Raw genomic sequence first — 25,900 nt, forward strand, 5'->3', positions numbered from 1 at the left:
CAGTTGAATGAAGACAATGAATTTCATGGAGGTGATTGAGGCACTAGTGAAGGTGGCAGGAAAGAAATCAATAAGCTTTTTATGTTGCTGAAATCGTAAGCTTCGGTAATAATAATGAAATTAGATGCTTACGAAGAATCAACAAAACTAATAAATTTGTGAATGATTCTGAAGAGACATACGATTTTTGTGCTTCTGATTTAGTGTGTAAATTACCTAAACCAAAACCGTGAAAGGCACTGCTCGGCGTAGCTCATTATTGTATTTTAAGGTTAACTTTGACGGCTATAATGTCAACTAATTTCTAAAGTGTCATGATACAAAGAATACAAGGTATGATATTGCGCAGGTTGGTCACTACGTCACAGGTGATAAACGATACCATTGGTCGGAAAGCTCCGCGCGCCAATTTCAAATTGTCAAACAGATGACACAATAGGTATCTAGAAAAAAATATACTATTTTAAAAACTTTCATGTATACTATACCGAGTGCGTCTCAAAAGTGGCTCACCCCTATAACTTTTTTACTTTCTCAGTTAAAAAAAACGAGATTTGGTATGCAGAGGCGCAACTAGACACCGACTTTTGGGGGGGGCTCAAGCACTGAGACTTCTAAAGTTATACAGGGTGTCCCAGAAATAAGTGCAAGTATTTTAAGGGGTGGTAGATCTCGATAAAAAACATATTTTTTCTTTATTGTCTTTCAAATAAGTAAAAAACGGAGGAAATTTTTCAAAAAATTTCGAATTTTCAAAAAAAAATTTTCGTGAAAAATACTTCAGGCGTGATTCTGGGGTTAAACTATACTACCAGTTAAAATACTTGCACTTATTTATATACAGGGTGGGTTAAATTGGACGCTTTTAAAGGGAAACACCCTATTCTATAGGAGATAATTGAAATCTAATGTCGGTCTCTGGAGATCAATTTTTATCAAAAACATGAAACTAAAAAAAAATATGAAAACATTTAAGTAATTCAAGTATATTTATTAAGTAAAATTTAATGGTATGAAGAATATATTTTTTTAAATTAACAATTTAAGAGTTATTAACAGAAAAATTAATTTCTTGTTTGAGACACCCTGTATATTTTTAATTAACTGAAAATAATTTAAAATTACCTTTCCAAAAATTTGCACACTTAATATTTTGTTATAGTCCCCTTCGAAATACAGAATTTTTAAAAGTTCGCCACTTTTAACTAGTAGGCTTTGAACCCCTTATTGATGATCTGCTAATGGAACCTAATGGAACCTAATGGAACTCCAAAACACATTTTTTTCAGCAAAACGAGGTACCGTCTCAGAACACTGAAGTTATCAGCAAATTTTTCCAGCCAATTTCGAGAATAATGAATAGCTAATGAAGATCTCCTTTCCGAATGTTGGCTGTCGAGGCCGCCGGACTTAGCGGATTTTTCTATTTGCGGAAGAATAAGGGTTCTTATTTTCATATTACCCGTATAATCTAGGCAAGAATTAGAAGTACTTAGCGGTTATGCGAGGGTATCTTTCATCTCCACTGAGTTAATGAATTCCGCGAGAAATGTTCAAAAACGGTCTGTCTATTACAGAAGACGGTCATGTCGAACACCTGTAACAAAATCTCATGTCTTGGTTAGTCATTTAATTTTAATGTTATTACATATAGTTTGAATGTGTTGATGTAAATGTGTAAATTGTTATAAAATTCTGCATCACTCATTGCAAATATTATTTTCGTTTTAATTGCTGCTCACAGCTAGAATTTTTTTGTATTACAGTGGGCACCGTTCAAAGCGTACTTATTCAAAATGGACGATTTTTTATCTCGAAGAGGAATAGAGCAAAATATCAAGTATATTATATCTTTGGAAAGGTAACTTTAAATTCTATTCAATGAATTAAAAATATACAGGGTGTCCCATATAAAATAATCCAATTTTCTGTTGATAACTCTTAAATTATTAATTTTAAAAAAATTATACTTCTATCATTAAATTCTACGTAAAAAGGTGCTTTGGAAATGTTTTCATAAAAATACAAAGCTTTTCATATCAAAAAAGTTACAGCGATTTGTTAAAAATGCACATTTTTGAAAAACACACAGTAACTCCGAAACCAAAGCCGAAACTACAGATATCGATGTGCGGTTGTAGTTGTAGTTGTGTTTGCCGTCATATTTTTGATAAAAATTAAGCTTCAGTACACCGATATTAATTTTCATCTATCTTCTCTAGAAAAGGGTGTTACCCTTTAAGAGAGTCCAATTTGGCCCAACTTGTACATACGCTTAATCTAATGGACATTTTTTAGATTTATTGTTTGGAAATTGTTTAACAAATTATTTATGACGTTAGAAAAAGAAATGCATGTTCTATTTGGAGTCAAAAATTACTTTTTGTGCCTCACCTAAAATCAATAACCTTGGTGATCAACCATGAGAACCGGATTGTTGCTCAACTTTGCTCGTATATATCACGTGGTTTTATTGAATCGCACCAAACATCTGGGAGGGCTAATTTAGATGATGGGGGAGCTAAGCCCCCCTAGCCCCCCCCTAGTTGCGCCTCTGTTGGTATGTATATCAGTATAATGACATAAATTTAGATGAAGTGACGTATTCAGTTGTTTTCGGTCACTTCCTGTTTCACAGGAAATTACTACAACTTTTGATTTTTAAATGGCACCCTCGGTATTTATTTTTGCTTTATTCGATAGAAAATAACACTCTGAATAGAATGACATATCATATGTCAACTTTTGACATTTGCACATATGGTTTATTTGAAATTATAACACACAGTTCATAACGAAAAGTTAACTCAAATACCAAGTGTGTAGTATCAAATTATTCGTAACAAAATGCTTCTTCCAAATATGCTAATAAGCCACCCTTGTTCCATTTGGAAAAATTGAGATATGATTAAAAATACGATTTAGGCATCTTTTAACCGGTGAGGACGAGACCCGACAATAAAAACATTAGAATATCAAATCCCAATCTTTCCAAGGCTCCTTGATTAAAAATTAGCGTTTTTAATATAGCCATTGCACTCTAGATGGAAATTTAAAATACGATTTTTTATTAAGCGAAAATGTCAAAAGTTGACATATGATATATCTTTCTATTCAGAATGACATTGTCTATCGAATAAAGTAAAAAAAATACCGAGAGTGCCATTTCAAAATCAAAAGTTGTAGTCATTTCCGGTGAAACAGGAAGTGACCAGAATTTATGTCATATACTAACAAACCAAATCTCGTTTTTTTTTTCTGAAAAAATAAAAGTTATAGGGGTGAGCCACTGTTGAGACGCACCCGATAGAAATAAAGATAATAGTAATATAATCTATTATTAGAGCAGTAGTAAAATGAGCATTTGAAACATTGATGCAACATTTTTCATAAACGCCTACTTTTGCGGTTTGAAGTTTTGATGCAAAATCCGGCAATACCGCATAGAAGAAATGTATCAACCCAAGTTTTATCTCTTTTTAATGCATTTCATTTTCCATTAAGCTTTTTACATCACTGCCATACACGTTAAATTCCAGACCAAGCTTCCTGTATATCAATGAAAAGTAACCCAAGCAACATTTGGACGTCGGGACAACGGTGTCACGCGACCAAACGTCGGGGCGCAACGTCGGCACAACCTTGTGCCAACCCTAGTCTGCACTAGTTTGGTGAATAATTTTTGGGTCGAAACGACGTTGGATACCTACGTTGGCTAGCAGCCTAATTTAGTACAAACTGCAACGTTGTTTAAAATCCTAATTCACAGAAATACAAAACTAATAATATGGCGTCTAAGTCGCGTTTTATCCTAAATTGGGATAATTATAGTAAAAATATTATTTTTATGATTTAGTTAGAGACATATGCCAGATGGCAGTAAAGGAAAACAAAAGTATTTAAGTCTGGAGGATGTTTGAAGATCATAATTATTGAAACACTTTAACCAACTCTGTAACTCGTTACCCAAGGCAAAAAGTTAAACGCAAACAACTTTATTGATAAATGTATTGTTTCTACTTTGAAAAATACTAATGGGCCTTAAAATTAAAGAAGTTTTAAAAAATGTCTTGAATTTTTTTAGTAAAATGAGAATAATTTATTCACAGTCGAAAAAAAAATTGTTTCCGCGTGTTGTTTAGGGTCAACTATTTCAAGTTAATGTATTCAAAAAGCAGGAATTGCTATTTTAGGAACGAAACGTTTTCTTATTCAACAACATGGTGGCCTTCACTTTGTTGTTTTGGAGATTAAGATGGAGTAGTCGCATACTGGACTAATAAAGTCGGAGTTCAGCCTTAACAGGTAGTATACTAGTCGCAAGATTGCCTAATTTAGTCATCCTAGAGTCTAGCTTGTGCCGCCCTCTATATTCTAAATAAACGAGGGAGTGGATAAAGTATCGGTAATATGTCGATGTATATTTAAATTTAGTTTTATATGTGCCTTTCTTACGTCCCATTTTAATTAAGTTTTTTATAAAAACAAAAACAGCACTGAACTGTCTGACTGAACAGAACAATGAAGTGAAAATTTAAGATTTAAGGTTATGGTTCAATACAGTTGCAAAAAGGTAGTGGCTCGACGTCCTACCAACGTAAGAAAAAGGAAATCTAAACAACGTTGGAATTAGTAAAACAGACGACGTTTGCATAACGTTGGAATAGGTCCTGAAAGTGACGTCGGAAAACTCTTTATTGCCCAACATTGTAACTACGTTGTCCGAATCACCTAAAGATCACTTGAACAAAAAAGGTTACATAACAACGTTTATTCGACGTCGCAGAAACTTTTACTTTGTTGTAGTACTAGTTCAACGTCGGCACAACGTTACAACAACGTTTACATTTATTTTAATACCCAAGGTACGGAGCTAACTATTTTTTGTAACTAATCCAACGTTGTGTTTAGTAAACATGTGGTCGCAAGTCGTGAAAATGCTACTTGGGAATGTATCGTTTTATAGGGAAACAAACCAATCGACGCCAGACATCGCGCGTCGCTAAAAAATTAGACCTTAAATCGGCCATTTTAGATCACCGTCGCTGTCGATCAGTTTTTTGATATGCTTCCTTAATCTTTTTATTCAAAGATCTTTTTTCACTGAGTAATTTTATACAGGTACAAAAGTTATTACCCTTCAAATTAGTTAAAAAACATGTAGGTGGTGCCCTATACTGATAGGAGTCCTATTGACATCGAAATCAAATTTCTCATATCAAAAGACAGTTAGTTCAGAAATTTCTCGGAAAACCCCGAAATAAACATGAAACTTCCACACCCCGTATCTCCGTAACGATGCATTATATTTATACGAACTTTTTTACTTATGTTTATCTGCAGAATTTGCTGTCAAAGTATCCCGAATATAATTTGGACCAACCTGTATTTTCTTGGTGTATAAAAGTATTGTTAATCCAAATTTATATTGTTTAATAAACATGATTATTGTATAGGAAATTTTTTATTTGCCAGAATGATGTAGATGATACACTAGGAAAATTTTACATATGGAATTCGTTAATGTAAAGTATCTTGACCGTACATACAAAAATGCATAATGAATTAAATGAGGTATTATTAACTTAGAAAAAAAATACTAACATTATATTATGTATTTTGTATACAGTAACTACATTACAATTATGTACAATTTACGTATCATATGCACGGCATATTTTAAAAAAGTAATAAGGCAGAATACGCACTTTATTACAGTGTTTAATAATTTAGGCACAGGCTTGAATTTTAATTTGCACAAGCCAAATGTTCGAAAATATAACATTTGCATCTTTATTTTCAAATAATATAAAAGGAAGACACATTATAAATACAGCGTCTTCTGCCTTAAGACCAGCTGAATATTTTCATAAAATTTAACAGCAAACATGTCAACAAGAATGAAGAAAAAATTTATACACATTGAAGAGTTAATTTTCCTTAATTAGTTTTGAGGTACCGGTTACTTTTACGCTTTACAATTAGTTTCACACCTATTTAAAATCATAATATGAATGAACGTCTTCTAGTGCCTTATAAAAAATAAATAATATGGACCTTAACTATATATACAAGAAATTGTAGTAATCCTACCTACATCTTAGACCAATTAAACTAAATTATACCTTTAGTAAGGCTGCTTTTAATTTTTAGTTATACCTACAAAATATTATAGAAAAATTAGTCTAATTTTCTTTAACTGCTACATTTACAGTGTCATTATCATAAATGTTATATTAATGTAAAAATTATTTCAAAGAAAATCAGCTCTAATTCTATAACTAAAAATTAGCTAAATGAAAAATTACATGCAACTAGAATTTGAACTAAGTACTGTTAATATTTAGGATTTCGTGAGGTCACAACTGAGCATTTTTTCGCATTTTTTGTGATAAAATAGACTAATAAAAATAAGCAATTCAATTTTAACTCAAATATACAGGGTGGTCCATTAATGCGAGAAAATCCAATATCGTCGTTAACTAAGATATAGAAAAAGTCTTATATAGGGTGTTTCACTGTCACGGTAAGTTCGACGTTTATGGGGAACCGCTTATAGGATTTTTTTGAAAATTTTGATTTTTACATGAAGGTATCACCTGACTAAATTATATTCAGCGTTACAGTGTTGCCGCTTCATATAAAAAGTAAGCATCTTTAGTTTAAATGCAGGAACGCCCGATATATTATTACATTTTAGGAAACTACAATTATTTTTTAGAATGTTTCTATTGTACTTTTCTGCATCTCTCTTAGTTTCTGAGATAAAATTGAGTGTGTAAAATTGACAAAAACATGATCCTAAATAAGCATTGGTTAATTCATAAGTTTGCCATATTGAAAGAAAAAGTTTTGTATACACTTTTTTTAATATACTGTAGTTTGTATAAATTAAGGAAAGAAGGAAAAGATTAACCTAGCCCTAAACAACTCGCAACCGTAATAAAGTAAGGCCGTTTAATATTTTGCTTCTTTTTTATATATTTCCCTCACTATTTCATTCTTGATCAGATTAAGGAAAGTCTATATATTCGATCTATCTAAATCAACCAGTTAGATATCACCACAGGGAGATAAAACAATATTTATTACCGTTTGTTATAAAATTGCTCAAATCTTGGTTGCTTTAAATTTAACCCTATGTACATTATTTAAAAAGTCAAAAGTCAAGTACAATTGCTTTTGAACGATATATCATATATACCTAAACCTTCCGGCTTTTTAAGTACCATTATTTAAAAATTAATATTTCTATTATAATTTAATTTCAAGAATTCCGTTATCATGACAACTTCAATATTGCAAGTAAAGCCTGACTGATACTTATATAGTGTGAATATGTCTGATGGTAACGATTTTTTTAAACGAGGCAATAATAATAGAACTGTGAAATTACTTTACAGAAGAAACCTGAAGGTTTAGGTACAGGAACGTAGAATATCATTGAAAAGCAATTTGATTTGTGTTTCGATTTTTTAAATAACATACATAGAGTTGAATTTAAAGTAAAAAAGATTGCGCAATTTTATAACAAACAGAAATAAATATATTTTTTATCTCCTCTTGCGGCATTCAATCGGGTGCTTTAAATAGATCGAAATATAACGACTTTCCTTAAATTATAACCCAAATGTCAACTTTAAAAATCTCAATTTATAATTTTCCTAATACTTATTCAAAATCATGTTTTTCTCAATTTTACAGATATTTTATTCATCGCGAAAAATATTAGAGATAGGTATAAGAAACTATTAAAACAACGATGAAATATGAAACTAGTTTCGAAAAATGTAATTATATACTGAGTGTTCATTTAAAACACCACTTTTTAAATGATGTGGCAACACTGTAACGTTAAAAATAATTTTGATAGGGGGAGCAAGTGCCTTTATGCAAAAAGCAAAATTTTCCAAAAATCCCCTGTTCTCCATAAACGTCTAATCTATCATCGCCCTGAATCACCCTATATAAATGTTGCATAATAACAAATAACGAATAACGATAACGTTTTATAGTTTTTGAGAAAGTATTTTAAGGCGTCTGGCTCTTTGATATATATTTTACTATGATCTCTGGAACAGCATACGGCCCGTCTGGCGGCCGATACCCGTTGCGTTCACTACTGCGCATCGAAAGAAGATTTATATATTTATCTATATTTTTTATTAATTTAGTCCTATAAATTCTAGTATTGAATATAAATCGAACATGTCTCCATAGCGCAGTGCGTAGAGTTTCCGACCACGAACCGAAGATTCAGAGTTCGAATCCGGGTCAGGTGAAACACTCTTTTATCTTATTTTCGTTTATATTCTGATAGTAAAGTATTAAATAATTCTGGTAATTAAAAAAAACAAATATTAGCTAGACGTCTTAAAATACTTGTTTTTCCGACATTGCTAGCTCGTACTATTAAGTTTCTTTATTCGAACCCCCCTTTTATCTATAGAATTTTATTCAGCATAAAATCCTGCATGTACAGGGTGAGTCAACGATAGAGTAAAGTCCATTATCTCATTTCATCAAAAAATGTTTAATATAAAAGTTATAGGGATGGTTAAGATACACATTTTAAAATTATTATAGAGTATACAGGGTGCTTCAAAAAAGTGTGGCGGCTATAACATATGTTTTTTTTAAATGCAACACCCTATTCTTTATTTTATTTTTAGATTCTGCGTAAAATTCCATAAATTACATTATTTTACATTTTTTATATATAATGTTATATACCTAAAATTAATAGTTTTTGTAATATTTCAATTTATTTAAACAAATGTTAAATTGCAGTGTGGTAAAAAATTGTCAGTGGTACCATTGTTTCTGAAGTTGCAGTACCAAAATTTGGTAGAAGAGTTTTATAGAGATGAAAAAAAAGATATATGTAAAGATATTTTAGTTAAATGATACAGGGTGTCCAAAATATATTTATGAATTTCAACTATTTAAAATTAAAAAACCTCAAATTTTTTAAATGCGACACCCTATATATTATTATTTTTTCTGGTAGATTTGACAACACTCTTCAACTTTTATTAAGTATGTCATATCCATATTTTTGATAGTTTGCGATTTATTCCCATTTTTTCTATTTTTACCCATATTTTTAATACAATTACCCTATAAAATCATAGTTGCCATGACAAAAAACAAAACTATTTATTACTTACCTTTAACAAGTAGCTTCATAATTAGTTACAATTGCTGGTATTAGTTAAAATTAATTAACTTTCCTCAAATAAACTAAATCGCAGTAGTGAATTTCTTGGTGTATTTCTATATTACGAAAGATGACACTTGGGATTTTTCGTCGGGGCGAATAGCCACAGATTAGGGTAATACTAGATTACCTAATTGCTGAAGACTACTGATATGTGAATTTTCTTCGACATACAGTAAAGTTTTTTCTCGTAGTAATTCTGGTTTATAATTCATTTGGTAAAGCCAATATTACTACTGCCGCGAAACCGTCTCATTACACACTGAAGATGTTTTCTAGATAATATACATACATCTATCCTTATAGTAGTTAGCAAAGTACTATATGAAGGGGTTAGAGCAAAAAGGGTATAAGTGACTTATTTATTATTTTTGAGATAAGTACAAATTCATCTAGCTAAATGAAATTTCTTTCAAAGCAAAACGGATATAAGCGCGATGGGCGATCGGGATTGCCATCTTTTGGTGAGATATAAAACCTTGTTAATCATTTGAACAAATCGGTCCCTGCAAAAGGGGTATAAGTGCACTTATACCGTTTTTGCACTAAACAAAATTTATTAGTGCCTTGCAAGTGTAAAACAGAAGAAAATGGCCAGTAACAGTAACAGAGACAACTCCAGTAATGAAGGTAAGAAAAAGCACAGGAACCGCAGTTAATTTTGAGGTTATAATTGGGGTATTTTTTAGATGATTATTCATCAGACGACCCATATCATACCGATGAAGATGAAGAGTTTCTTCCAAATATAACCTCATTATCTGAAAACTCATCAGAAAATTCAGAACAATCAGAAACTGATACTAACATGTTCATAATATTCATGTTACTCCGAAAAGAACAAGAAAAAAGAAAAATATGCATGCCTGAATGGAATAGAAATAATAAGAAGCTTAGAACCGAGGGAAAATGTTACATATGGGATACAGGGGGTAGAACACCCAGAAAAGCAGTTACAAGTATTTAATCATACATGCAGGTATAAATGCAACGAAAATATTTCTCAAGCCAATAGGCAGACACTATTTGAAAATTTTTATAAATTACCTAGTTACGACTTACAAACAGCCTATTTATCATCCTGTATAATAAAAAACAAACCAAAAAGGCAAAAATCTACTAGACCACGAAATTTCTCTACAAAAATTATGCTCCTAAACAAGCGTGTTTGTAAATCATTTTTTTTTTAAACTTTTGACATAAGCAATAGGCGTTTTACCGTGGTGTGTAAAAAACTGATGCTCTAGATATTTGTGAGGTTGATCAGCCAGGAAAACAGCCAAGTGTTAATAAAATTGACCAAGACACTAGAGATCTTGTTATTCAACATATAAAGCTGTTTCCAAGATATAGAAGGCACTATTCGCGAAAAGATAATAGCAATACTAGATACTTATGCCCTGAGCTAAATATAACAAAACTTTACTCTTTATATAAAGAACACTGTGTCGAAAATAATAAAGTCCCTGCTAAGTTGTCTTACTATCGCAGAATTTTTAATACAGAGTTTAATCTACGTTTTCACAAACCTCACACTGATACTTGCTCAAGGTGCGATAGCTTGCAAAATATTATTAAACATTCAGCCAATGAAGCGAGTGTTAATTCAGCTAAGATAGCTTTAGAAATCCACCAAAGAAAAGCCAATAAAGCAACTGAGGCAAAAGATTTAGACGTTACAATGCACAAGAACATGACAGATACTACTGTAATATGTTTTGATTTACAACAAACATTACCTACTCCGTTATTAACATCAAAGGTATTTTATCTACGCCAACTTTGGACATACAATTTTTGCATCCATAATTTGATTACTGGTGAAGCTTACATGTACACTTGGGATGAAACTGTAGCAGGTCGAGGATCAGAAGAAATTGGTTCCTGTTTAATACACTTTATTAAGTTATTGCTCCCCAATGTTACCAAACTGATAGCATATAGTGACTCATGTGGCGGACAAAATAAAAATAAACACATTTGCAAATTACTTATGTTTCTAACAAAAGCTACTCATCTAGAAGAAATCCATCATAAATTTTTAGAACCTGGCCATACGTACATGGAATGTGACAGAAACTTTGCCTTAATCGAGAAAAATAAAAAAAAGAATCCGCAAGTGTATATTCCTGATCATTGGAGGACAGTGATTGCTCGTTCCTCAAAGAAATTTATCGTCTGTAATATGACACAGGAAATGTTTTACTCTTTCAAAAACTTAAACAATCTCATAAAAGATTTTAAAAAGACTCTGAAGGAAAGCCACTTAAATTTAGAGAAATTACTTATTTTAAATATGGCAAATATATGGAAACATTTTCATTTGAGTTTAAACATACTCTAAATGATTTGTTTCCATTTTTAAAATATTCTTGCGGATTACATTCCACTGGACGTCCATCGTTTTCCCTAGAATTAACACTTCAACAATCTAACAAAACCTCAATGCCTATTAAACTTGAAAAATGGAATAATCTCCAGAGCCTTCTGGAGTACATTCCACCTATTTATCATGCTTTTTACACAAACATGATCCACCAAAAATCTAAAGGAAAGAAAACAGAAAAGGCCAAAACAACAACTGCTAAACCAGAACCAGGACCCAGTACTACTAACAACAATGAAGCAAATGTAGAATCGGATGATGGAAGACCTTGATGATCATGACCTTGATTCAGATTATGAATAATAAATTGTTTCCCTTTAATAAAAATGTTTACTTTAAAATAAAATTAGTTTTATTTGATCGACTTCAACAAAATTACTATTTCAGTCTGTGCAAAAAGGGTATAAGTACATCAAATTCAAAATTTTGTCTAAACCAATTTTTATTTCAAAATTTTACTTTATTGATTGGACTTGTGCTTATTTTTGTTAGTCACACGCTTTAACAACAAAAATATTTTTATTTCGTAGAATTTTCAAAAAGCAATTGACTTTAAACTCTGATTACTCAAAATTATATATTTTGCACTTATACCCTTTTTGCTCTAACCCCTTAATATAATATATAGTACTGAACCAAAAAATGTGGTTTTCTAAGCTTGTGCCTGTATATCAATACACATTGACTAATTCATTTCAAGAAAATCTGTAACTATTATCTCTACCATTTATACTTATTACAACAAATTAAACTAAAATTCAAATTTTGTTCTTAACTTGCTTAACAGACATGAAATTGTGATAATTATTACTTTTTGTCATGGCAACTATGATGTTATAGCGCAATTGTATTAAAAATATGGGTAAAAATAGAAAAAAATGGAAGAAAGCGCAAACTAATAAAAATAGGTATAATAATATAATAGAGTTTGGTAAAATCTATCAGAAAAAATGATAATATATAGGGTGTACCATTTAAAAAAATTGAAATTCCTTAATTTTAAGTAGTTGAAATTCCTAAATATATTTTGAACACCCTGTAACATCTAACTAAGATATCTTTACATAGGTCTTTTTCTATATCTTTATAAAATACTCCTACCAAATTTTATTTGTCCAACTAACTTCAGAATCAATGCCAGCATTGACAATTTTTTAACCCACTGCAATCTAACATTTGTGTAAACAAATTTAAATATAACAAAAACTATTAATTTTAGGTATATAACATTATACATAAAAAAGTTATGGAATTTTACGCAGAATCTAAAAATAAAATAAAAAATAGGGTGTTACGTTTAAAAAAACATATGTTATATTCGCCACACTTTTTTGAAGCACCCTGTATACTGTATAATAATTTTAAAATGTGTATCTTAACCATCTCTATAACTTTTATATTTAATATTTTTTTGTAAACCTCGAAACAAATGAGATAATGGACTTTACTCTATCATTGACTCACCCTGTACATATTTACTGAAACCTTGGTTAAAAATATATTATATCCGAAAAGTGGTTAAAAATTGGAGTGATTTTATTAAGTGATTTTATTAATACTTAGCTACATAAACACCAAGGATAACAGAATAAATCCAAGAAAAAATTAAATTGTCTTATATAGGGTATTTTCGTTATTGCGTCGCAATATTTAAAATCCTATATCTGAATTTTTATAAAAAGTAACACCCTGCATATTATTTTTCTTTTAGATACAGAATGAATATTTTATAAACGGTTTCACAAATATTCGCGGTATTGTATTGCTTATCGCATCCTCAGAACGAAAGTGACATAACTGAAAATTTCGTGTTTTTACTTTTTGGAATAAAACTACATAATTTAACGTCCTCTATCGATTGCAAGTTAAAACATAATAATTAACAATATCTAATAATATAATACAGTATTATTAATATTTAACAATATAATCGATAGCCTACGTTAAATGATGTAGTTTAATAACAAAAAGTAAAGCTCACGAATTTATAAGTTGTGCTACTTTCGTTCTAAGTACGATAGATCCTTCAACGGTAAAATGCTAGACAATAAATAATTTAGTAGCTTTGATAAAACTCTACTGTTATTACAATAGACTAGTAGCATAGTATAAGAAAACTTAGTAGCTTTACGTCGTCAAATCCTTTGTTCTATTTGTCCTATATTATATGAACACCTGGTCCTCGCGTCGGATGACCACTGACGGGTATAGAATGTTTAGGATGGGGGGTTAATCGCCGCGACTTTACAGATCTATTGAGTGTTACTGACGGGTATAATCGAATTGTGTTATAGGCAAAGTGTAGCCAGTCACGCAATACGTGTTCAAATAAAATAAAAAATTGTTTGATCATCAGGTAAAAAATTACTTGAAAACAGAATATTTTTAACTTTCGTTAAGTAAGGGTTCGTTTGTATCTGAAGGATGGAAAGAAATGCGGCAAAAATACCGTATGATCTAAAAAACGGCGTCCGGTTGGCTTGGAAAGGACGATCGATGACATTTCCCATATAATTTTACATATAAAATGATTTCTTTCTGGCGTCTTTTTTTATAGAAATGGAAACAATGGCAATGCATATTTCTAATATATTTTTATACCTACATAGCTACAAAAAAATATCTTCACACAAAAATGTTACTTTTGTTGGAATGCTGTATATGTTATCCGCTGAGTAGATTTCTCATAAAATTTTCATTCTGAAGATAACATAATGTCATGATCTATAGCAAGTTAATCTTTGAAACATTTATACACTAAACATCTACACATTAAAACCCTATGGAGATTATAAAACCGCAGATTATAGACATTTGATAATTTTAATTATTTGGTAACAGTGCCCGTTTTAAAACTAATCATAATAAAATACGCTATAGTGATTTAAAAGAAAACTAGGTGTGGTATTTGAAGTGAAACACCCTGTATAATATATAAATCAACACAATATTCATACAGTTTTATGTTTTGTTGGACATTTGCTACACCCAGAACTGATATTTGTTATTATTTTGAAAATAGACCATATTATTTTTTCTTCGTTTTTTAAAGTTACAAAGGGAAGAGAAAATTAATATTGATTATTGGTCGCTTTTAAAAGCAAGTTACTCTTTTATTTCAAACCAAACAACCAGTATATTATTCTGATATTCTCTTTAAAATAAATTTAACGGTTGCGGCGACAGCGGCACTGAAAAGGATTCCGTCTTCGTCTTTCGAACAACCAAGAATTTATGTTTACTATTATTTTTTGAATATTGTTATATGACGACTAGGGAATGCAATCCCACACCAAAATCTCAATCCCGTAAACCCACGGGATTAAAGCAATCAATCCCGCGGATCCGCAAAATTGCGGGACTAAACAATAGTCACACATTTGGTCCTAAATGGTGCAAAAGGCATTGTACATTTTGCATAGGCCCATAATATATTGATATAGTTTGGTTAGGTTAGGTTATCTTAAACTAGCTGTACAGAAATTTGGACCGATGTATACAGAGTGTTCAAAAAATATATTTAATAGTAAATAAACTTAAATTTATAAATAAAAATATTCTGATGTTGAAGTTTTTTTAACTTATGTTAGTTATCTGCTTCTAGGTACACTCTATATGAATAATTTTTTAGCATATGCAGAATGTACAAAGCTTTTTGTACCCTTTAGGACTATACATATGACTAAAAATGCATATTTTTCGAAAAAACGTCGTATTTTCCTTAAAACAAAAAAAAATTAAAAACCGATCAAATTATTTTTTCTAATTTCAATACAGATTAGTAGTACTTGGTAAAAATTTCGATTTTTTAAAAATTGTAAATTTGCGGTAAAAAAGATTCTTGGCCAAATTTTCACACTCTTATAAAACACCCTATATACGAGAATTCACTAAATATATTTTCGAAAACCACATAGCATCTTAATCACAATATATGCATCTAAAACCTGGTCCAAACCGCATCCAAAAATCTTTTCTAGTTCAAGAGATATTCAACTTTAAATTTACCCTAAAATTTTGCTTGTCCCGATAATTATGTCCGGCGGTTTATTTGACGAAATTGTCCACAAGTACTAGTTAAACGCTTTTCTTCACATCACATACGCCAGAAAGAAATCTAACAACTAACCTGTTTGTTTCACTTATTTTTAATGGCCAAGCCGTAAGGGGAATCCCTCGGGTTCCGAGCGTCGACGCATCGGCCCGGAACGAAGGGGTTTGATCTTGATTGAGTTCGATTCGGTTACCCAGTAGTAATGTGTCGATCCCGCAGATCCCGCACGGTAAATCCCGCGGAATCCGAGAGGGATCCCGCATTTGCGGGATTACATTCCCTAATTATGACCATTTATAATAGAGAAATAAACATCAAAAAATAGTCCACAATTAATTACAAGAGATTATACTATTATAAAATCCTTTCATTCACGGAGGAATAAGAGAGGGAAAGAGCTACAGCTGTTGCAGAAACGGTATCAGCCAGTCGCAGCCATATTTGATTTTGGTCTCTTTTTGTAATTTGTGCATTTTTCCCAAAATGTAATGTTTTTCATCGATAATTTGACTGTTTTCTATTACAAGAACATTAAGAACCATGGTGTCGTGTGCTGTACGCAGCTGTAGGAGCAAGAAAGATATCGACTCGAAAAAACTCACCGGATAACATTTCACAGCTAAGTGCGTGGCCCCACATGAGGCGTACAACCTAGCATAGCGGAGAGCGGAGAGGACCGCGAATCGTTTAAATGCATTTAAGTAAATGGAAGGGGGCCCATAAACAGGTGCGGATTGGCACGTACTTTTGTATTGTCCGCTCCGCTTTACGCGTGCAGCTATGTTGGGCCACGGCCTAACAAAACAGTGTACAGGTTCGTAATGACCGAATTAACGAATGAACATTAATTAGTATTTTCTGACTATTTTAAGTTTGGTGTAGTAATGCCAAGTAATTTGTTCATTGCGATACACACGATTAATATTACACAATGATATTACATTAGTTCAAGCCAAGTTTTAATCATTGTTTGCTTTTATTATTTGAAGTTTTACCTAATCCGGTCCTGTCCATTTGGTCTCCTTTTGCTCAGTCCAAACAACGAAACTGAAACCGTTTTTATCCTACAGAAATACGTATAGTAACGTCTCTCCCCTCTTATTCCTCCGTGTTTTCAATTAAAAAATATCAATAATTTGCAGAAGCTTTAATGTGCAAAATATTTACTGTAAAATTGTTTCAAAAACCACTCAATCTCAATTGTTTTGGAATAGCACATTTTATAGCAAATCTCCTGAGCGAAAAATATTTCCATACACATATTTGAGACACCCTGTATATCTATTAAACTATTTTGAAAACGCGCCTTACCATTGATTATACCGGGTGCGTCTCAAAAGTCGCTCACCCCTATAACTTTTTTATCTTTTGAGATATAAAAACGAGATTTGGTATGTTAGTATATGACATTAATTAATATTCAATTTTTTTGGTCACTTCCTGCTTCACCGGAAATGACTACAACTTTTGATTTTTAAATGGCATCTTCTGTATTTTTTAACTTTATTCGATAGAAAATGACATTCTGAATAGAATGACATATCATATGTCAACATTTGACATTCTCGCTTAATAAAAAATCGTATTTTAAAATTCAATCTAGAGTGCCTGGGCTATGTTAAAAACATTAATTCTTAATCAAGGAGCCTTGGAAAAATAGATTTGATAGTCTAATGTTTTTAGTGTCTTGTCCTGGCCAGTTAGAAAATGCCCAAATCGTATTTTTAATCATATCTCAGTTTTTTGAAATGGATCGAGAGTGGCTCATTAGCATATTTGGAAAAAGCATTTTTTTACGAATAATTTGATGCCACATACTTGGCATTTCGAGTCAAATTTTCGTTACGAACCGCCAAGTTATAATTTAAAATAAACCACATGCGAAAATGTCAAAAGTTGACATATGATATGTCATTCTATTCAGAGTGTTATTTTCTATCGAATAAAGTAAAAAAATACCGAAGGTTGCCATTTAGAAATCAAAAGTTGTAGTCATTTCCTGTGAAACAAGAAGTGACCGAAAACAATTGAATACGTCAATCAATCCTAATTTATGTCATATACTAACATACCAAATCTCGTTCTTTTAACTGAAAAAATAAAAAAGTTATAGGGGTGAGCCACTTTTGAGACGCATCCGGTATATCTCAGCTTGTAAAATAAACAAGTTTAAATGTTTATTGATAAATTATTATTAGCTTCCGATGGATATCTAAAGAAACGCAATGCGCATTTTTTTACAGGTATTAAGACACCCAATAGCAACACACAGTAAAGCACTCATTCTTGTCAATCCTATGCTGACGCGCAACGCTCGAACCTACTTCGCAGGCTGAGTCAACAATCTGCCGAATTTTGTCGGCTAGCAGAAAATATTTCTAAGAGTGTAACTACTCGGTTTCCTTATACAATGCTATTAAATTACTTCAATATGGTGTTTTGAGAATAGACATTTTATAAATCCACCAACAAAAATATATACATTACATTTTAAAAATGACAACTTTAATGTATATAATATTTGAGCACCGTGTATATTTATAAAAATATGTGCAACTATTGTCTTCGTTTTTGTTAAAAAAATAGAGGAAAACTCAAATAGGGCACTAAACTAGTGCCCTATTAGTGCCCTTAAGAGCACATTATACATATAAAGGAAAACATTTAAGTTGGTTAGTTCTGATAACTTTTTAGCATATAATTTTTCATCAACTTCAGCAACATTATTTGCTTTGCCTATGTAAAATATAATTACCTAAACAAAAACTATGTTACAAAATCGCATAAAACAAACTTAATTCATTCCACTATTTTTTTCAGGCAATCAGGTTTGTTTTATGTGAGCCTTAAGTATTATATAATTTCTGTATCACATTTTTAGGATTAAATACAATGTATGTACTTGGGGAAGAATTGTTAAAAAATGTCTGTAAAATATTTAAAACAAATAAATAATACTGCTAAAAAACAAATACATTTAAAAGGAAAGTTTATAATTTGTTTGAAAAAATTCAAAGCTTACTTTTTTATATAAGACCGTTTAGAAACACCAATAGTTTAAACAAAATTTATACACCTGTGGCTGTCGAGCTATAAAATGATTACAATCAGCAAATAACATTAGGGGTTGCCACCTATATTGTATATTTAAATAACAATCATAAAATTAAGAAAACAGAATAGAAAAAAATAGATTATATTACATTGAATACAAATGGCTACAAATTAGACTTGTAGTCATTATATATGTATAAAAAGAATGACGTAGGTTTGATTTATATATGACGTAAAAACAAGTATTTTTAGACGTTTTAAAGAAATTGTAATATTTTTAATCAGCAGAAAAAATAGAACCATTCCAAAAAAGTTCCAGTTCTCCGATGTCATTAAATACAGCAAAAACTGAACATCATGTCTCGCAGTTTGAACTAGTGGACGGTATGTCAATCGTATGGCTCTCGTTACCAAAAATCAGTCGTAGTCTCTTCATGGGCAGTTGTGGTAGTTCTTCATCCTCCTTTGAGTGCTAATAATTTTTAATATATAATTTAAGTATAAATAATAAAAATACTCTATATTATAAAAGATGTCTAATAGTGACGGACATTGTATGAATATGTACGCAATTTAAAATTTGAATAACTTAAAATTAACTTTTAAATAACATTATCAATGAGACACACAGTGAAAAAAGCATTTGATAGCCCTACAAACACATCTGGGGAATATATCATAATTAAAAAAAGCAAACTGGCTAAATTACCGCCGGCGATATAGACAATTGACAAAAAAAAGACCGCCGTTAGCCCGTTCCACATATTTATTACCATGAACAACGAGGTTAATTTTTCAAGTACGGCGGTTATTGCTAAATATAAAAAGAATACCACCTTTCAGCAGTACCCATTTTAAAAAACTACCCTTATTTTACCAATTTTTATGTGTTACTGTTTAAGTGCCGGGATTTTACTCTGTTTTACGACTCAGGGAAGATTTCGACAGAAGATGACAAAAAAGGGAGATGGCATCCTTACCAATCCATTTATTATACTAAAAAAGATTCTAATATTTTTTAAGTTAACTATAGACGGGTTTATTGGTCTTATTAGTTTATTTCAAAAATGGCAGATCATATTTCAATATAATTGGAGTGACAGAACGATAAACGACGCAAGGACGCAGATGCGTATGAACTCCACTTAAGATTTATGAGACATGTCAAGCTCTTGCCAAATTATAGGTTATTTGGGTCAAATAATGTCATATAACCAACGTTCTGGAAAATGATAAATACTTACAAATTGCTTTTGCATTTTGATTTGTTATTACGTATGTTTTGCGTTTTTTAAGTGGAGGAAAAATTGAGGGAAAAGAAAGTGTAGATCCAGAACACAGTTTATAGTTAATATTCACTAATATTCACTACCTAGAGAGTTATATTAACCACCAATAACGTTTGTATACCCTCTCGTATATGGTACGAAAAACTGAAGTAGCTGTAATATAAAGACATCACATGATAGGTAAATAATAATAGATTGTGATGTGTAATAGTGATGTAGTAGTCTGATGACATTTTATCCATGTTATCATTATCGTGTTTGCCTGATCACATTTTATCCAATCTTTGATATTAGGTATGAAAGTCTTTGTCCACCTGCTATATGCTTCCCATCGTGTCTGCCATTGCTCTAGTACAATGTTTCTGACCTCTTTCGGGAAGGAAGTTCCATTTTTAAATTTAGGGTTTCCTTCCTGGATCGGTAGACTGATCGGAGGTATCTTAGCAAGACACAGTACCGCTACTGTTGGACATGTGCAGTATACCAATGCAACCCTGAGTGCTAACTTCCTATTTATCCTTTCTATCATGTTTTCGTAATGCTTGAAGCACATGGATCTGTCCCAGATCGGCGACACGTAGCGTATGGTCGAATGAACTACCGAAGCCAGAAGCCGTCTTTTTTCCGCGCGGAGGTACTCCGATATTGGGAGTTATTCTCGTCAGATGCTGGATGATGCCAGTCGTTTTGTTCCTGATTTCTGTGACGTGTGAGGTTATTCGCATGCCCGAGTCGAATCAAACCCCCACCTATTTAACCTTCTTTTGAGTTTTATAGCTAAATTATCCAACTTTATGCTTAGATCCTTTACCTTGAGAGAACGATCAGCTCAGTTTTTTCTGGGGCCAGTTTGACGCCCATGCTTTCCAACTTATTTTTAATCGTTAGCCGTCTGAATTTTTTCTTCAAGGATAGTGTAAGTGGAGGCAGTTATTAAGAGGGCTAGGTCGTCCGCATATGCTAAGATCGTCTTGCCCAGGTCCGTATCGGTTCTAAGTATCTGATCGTAAAATATATTCCAGAGGGTGGGTCCGAGGGTCGAACTTTGAGGGAGTCCGCACGTCATTCTGTGTTTCCCGCCGTACTCTGTGATGACATATCTATGTGACAGGAACGGCTGTACCATGCATACAATGTATGGGCTAATTCCCTTATGTTCTAGTTGAGTTGCAATGCCCAGCCATAGAGCCGAGTTGAAAGCGTTCCTTATAGCAAGGGTGAGTAATGCCAAAAATCCTCTATGTAAGTAATGTCGGTAAGTCTTGGTTTTAATTTGGTCTACTTTGTTGACCACCATGTTTAACGCGTCAATGGTGGACCTTTCCTAAAGCCGAATTATTTAGGGTGAAGTTTGTTGCCTTCTTCTAGTTCTGATTCCAGTCTATCTCTTAATAGGCATTCCCGTAACTTTCCGCTGGATTTGAGTAAACAGGCTGGTCTATATTTTTTGGTATGGTCGTTTTCCTTCTTCGGTTTTTCTATCAGGACCAGCTTTGCAACTTACCAAGGTTTTGGGAATTGGCCAGGCATAAGGCATTTATTCATGACTTCAGCCACGGAGGACGTATCGTGCATGGAAGCGATTTTAATAATTTCTATCGGGATGGTGTCCAGACCAGGTGCTTTCCGATTTTTAAGCTTGCAGGCGGCTGTAAATACTTCTTCATGGGAGAACAGCGAAATCACGTCTGTTGTTGCAATTCCCTGGCCACGGCACTACAGCCAAGGACAACACAATGAGATGCTCCTTAGACCCAGCCGAAGTGCCAAAGGGGATTCCCCCTAGCACCCGACCAGGAGCTTCCCCACAAACGACATGGTCTCCCATCTGCTAGAGGAAGCGCTGTGCTGGGTACCTGTAGAATTATCCGCCGTTATCTGCTAAAAAATTGTAATCTTGGCTCTTAGTCCAGTTACAATTAATTTCAACATCAATTACCGTATATCGTAATTAAAAAAATATATTTTTTACAATAATTATCAAATATCAAAGATCAAAAAATGAAAATACAAAGGTATTCAAAGATATTAGGATGTTATCATTTCTGCGATATTAAAATATAGTATGCTACCGTTGATCAGCTTTTGTATGTGAATTAAGTTCATGCCGCCGGCAATAACAAATTAATTCAATTTTCCATCAGCATTTGCAGATATAGAAATATCATACCGCCGGATGACAGTATGTTTTTGTATACACTAATAATACCGCTGGCGAATTTTGTTTAGCCAGTGCGTTAAAAAAAATAAAAGAAGATTTGAAAAATGCTATAGAGTAATTCAAAAAGTCTGCTAAATTTTATAAGGCCCAAATATTGTATTAAAAAAACACTTTTACAAAAATGAGATCACTAGATAGAAAGAGTATATTTATATAGAATATTTTAGTATACGTCGGAGAGTCCCAATGGTACAAACATTTTCAGCCTTAGTGGTAGAAACTTTTTTTTTGCTCACATAGCTCATGTTTGCAGTATTGAACTGCGCTATTATCTTATAAAGATTACCTTTATTCGCCGTTCTCGTTTTCTGTCCTTTGATTTGTGTCGTTTTTTCCTGTGGGAATAAGGTGTACAAACGGACTCTTCTCCTTCCACTCCTTCAACTCTCAAAACTTCATATTCAGGCTCGAAGTAATCTTCGCTAAGACTATTACCCGATTCAATGACCTCATCTAAAACTGGGCTTCTCTTCATTCTTAACGTTAGTTTCAGTCTCCCGCCGCCTTTTTCTGGTGTCTTTTCTTCATTTTGAACACAATTCGGTGGTTGCAAAATACTATTAAGCTACAAATACAAACCAGATTAAAGTCTTTAATGACAATAGAAAATTATATACACAAAAACAATAATTATTTAAACTCTGTACACACGTCCCGCTAAAAATGTTAGCATCATAAGCAGATAGTTAAAACTAATGTTTTTTGTTGTATTGTAGATTTGTGTATGGTCTATACAGCGAGGAAATGCAGAACAGTGACAGCTGTGATTTCAATTCACAAGTTGCTTTTTCTGTCAATATTTGGATGTCGTCTGTCGAAATCGGCCCTTCTCTCGTTGGATAGACTAATTTGCTACTATTACATTACACAACAGAAATTATAATAGGATACTTAAAAATGTAGACCTGTATGGTAAAAATAGTAGAGGAAATAATAAAACGAAGCCACCAGTTAAAGTCACCTATAGAAATTTTAGAACATTTTCCGATGCACGTCAACAACTTTGAATGACAAGCGATGGCGACAGCGCTGCCAGATTGTGATGTATTTATGAGATGAATCTTAATTTAAAAGTGACAAACAATATATTTAGTATATAATTTTTATATATTTTTTTAAGGCAGCAGCTACTCGCTACAAATTGAAATAAGTAGAAATAACTTGAAAGTGGTATAATGTGCTTACCAATCGATCTTACTTCTCTGACTGCATTCAAGGATAATAAAGGACCTTTATTGTCACGTTCGCGCTCAAAATATTTTATCAGGGAAGCTACAAGCGCTTTGCTTCGACTGTTTAAAGGCTTCGGCATATTTTCAATCCATAATTTCAAAAAATGCAGTAAAAAATCTCGAAAATTTAGTTCTTAAAAGAACTGTTTGTGCTTAGAAGTACAATTTAAGAAAAAAAACTATGAAAAATGGCAAAAAACGAGAACTACTCCCAAAAATTCAACAACACGATATTATACAAAATAATGACTGACACTAGGATAATAATTGTCAAATAATACACGACAACATTACTGAACATGGCGCAATATGACCAACAAGGCGATAATAAAAATCGGTTTAAACTAATTTTTGCAGCTTTAATCTAAATAAAATATCAGTTACAATCATTTGCTCTATAAAGTATAATGAAATTTAAACATTTTTGCTAAAATTTCATTTACTCAGGTTTATAGGCTTTAGTGTCAATTTCGATGTGATTGATGACATGCATCGGAAAATGTTTTAAAATTTCTATATGTATTAATAAACTATTTTTTAAAATAATCTTTCAAACATCAAAAATGGAAAGAACTATAAAAAAATAAACAATAATTAATATGTTAAGGCAGGACTATGTCGGTTACACATTTATAGTAGATGATGCCAGTTTCACTGGTACGCCAGCTCTTGACTCGGGCAGAACTGGCTCAGGTTGTTTATACGAGTTCATTACAGTTGAGGGTTGGAACCTTTGGTGTTACACAGCAAAATAAAAACACTAAATCACCACAATACACCAAAACACTTTTACTTTTACACTGGACGCGCGTTTCGCTAACCATGTTAGCATCATCAGCAGATGATTATAAACTGTGTTACTTACTTAGTTTATAATCATCTGCTGATGATGCTAACATGGTTAGGGAAACGCGCGTCCAGTGTAAAAGTAAAAGTGTTTTGGTGTATTGTGGTGATTTAGTGTTTTTATTTTGCTATACGAGTTCAGTTAGTTGAAAGCTTTGTCAGTTGTGAGGTTATCTATTACAGTACGTCTGTCCGTTCTATATCTACGGGGTATCCGTGAGAGGGGAAACGATATTCTCTCGACATTTTTCGTAAAAAATTAGACGACGCGTCCCATCAATAAGATTTTATTGTTATAACTCTACCAACAAAGATTCAGTTAAATTAAAGTAATCTATAAGGGTTGATTTTCCTAATTATTATTTCGTAGATATGAAAAATATTCCAGTGTAGCGCCAGCTACTGGATACGTGTAAATCTTACAAAAAAATAAAAAGTGGTCTATGCTTTTTACCAGACCATCATATCCTATAGTATTTTTCGAGGCTGAACACGAATCCGCTATCAGAATTATGCCATCACATCTCCTTTTTTTTTCTAACCTCAAAAACTTGGTGAAAATCCGTAAAAATTCAAGAAAATGTAATAGAAAAAAATTAAAAAAATCTCAACTAACACGTACTATAACCTAATATAAATGGGCCTGATAAACTCAAAACACCTAACAGAACTGAGCTACCATGTCTCATATTTTTTCTAACCTCAAAAAACCTACCAAAAGTCATGATTTTCGAAAATCGCACGGATCTTAACCAAAATCGGTATAGAGGGTTTTTTGGCCGTTGATCATGAATCTGACGTCGGATTTAGCCATGTGTAACACTGTGTTGTATGGCACTTTTGTGCTGTTTGGTTTGGTTTGGTGTTGATACCGGAAAAGACGTCAGTGTTACTGTATCAACACACGAAAAATTAGAGGGTTACCCATGACTAGTCGGAGTCGGATTGGCAGAATTCAAAATGACGCACGGTGGGGTATTAGCATGAAAAAGGTGATCGAAATTCGAAAAAGCAAATGTGTTTAAGATTTCCTAAAAAAAGACAAATGATAAGTTAAATCATCTCTGCCATGAATGGCGTTGCTATGGGTGTGTTTAGTTGCATTCATTTGTTTCAACGAAACGTCAAAGTTGTTACTTCTCACAGATAAGAGGTAAATGGCTAAATTTTATGTTTAAAATTATAAATGGTTGTTGTTCTTGTGCTCTTTTTACGTTTATATTATCGTTTTGATTGAAAATGGCTCAGCAAGTTGCAGGTATGTATTCTACAAAAACGTATTATTTATTTTGATATTCTCTATACTAACGATTTTTTTGCAACTAAAAGTTAGGCGTTCAGAAAATTGGATTAAATTTGTGACATTTTTATTATACTTAGAGATTTAGTTGCGCATTTCGAAGAATTCAGCATATTGTCTATATACGTTTTACTTAGTAAACATTGGGCTTTCATACAGTAAAATAAAATACTGCGACTTTTTGCGATTTTGCTGATAAAATGAGAAAAACATTCTTGGTTTCCTCCAATTTGCCAATCAGTGATATACTAATGCGAGGTGTAAACCGCGATGGCATTGTTGTGTACAAAGCGATCGC

At 32.3% G+C, this 25,900-nt stretch overlaps 1 protein-coding gene across 1 annotated transcript in view; it reads right to left on the minus strand.

Annotated features, from left to right (window-relative positions):
- Positions 1 to 17,758: 17,758 nt before the first annotated feature.
- The window catches only part of LOC115878747 (histone-lysine N-methyltransferase Suv4-20), a 35,648-nt gene continuing 27,506 nt past the window's right edge, over positions 17,759 to 25,900 (minus strand). Inside the window, exons 8-9 of the mRNA XM_030895336.1 lie at positions 22,511 to 22,789; positions 17,759 to 19,186 (exon numbers count right to left, since the gene is read on the minus strand). Coding sequence (XP_030751196.1) covers positions 19,070 to 19,186; positions 22,511 to 22,789 — 396 coding nt within the window. The 3' untranslated portion in view covers positions 17,759 to 19,069. The remainder of the gene's footprint in view (positions 19,187 to 22,510; positions 22,790 to 25,900) is intronic.

Source organism: Sitophilus oryzae, unplaced genomic scaffold (assembly GCF_002938485.1).
Source record: "Sitophilus oryzae breed Bouriz unplaced genomic scaffold, Soryzae_2.0 scaffold_1063_pilon_pilon, whole genome shotgun sequence".
NCBI classification, from domain to species: domain Eukaryota; kingdom Metazoa; phylum Arthropoda; class Insecta; order Coleoptera; family Curculionidae; genus Sitophilus; species Sitophilus oryzae.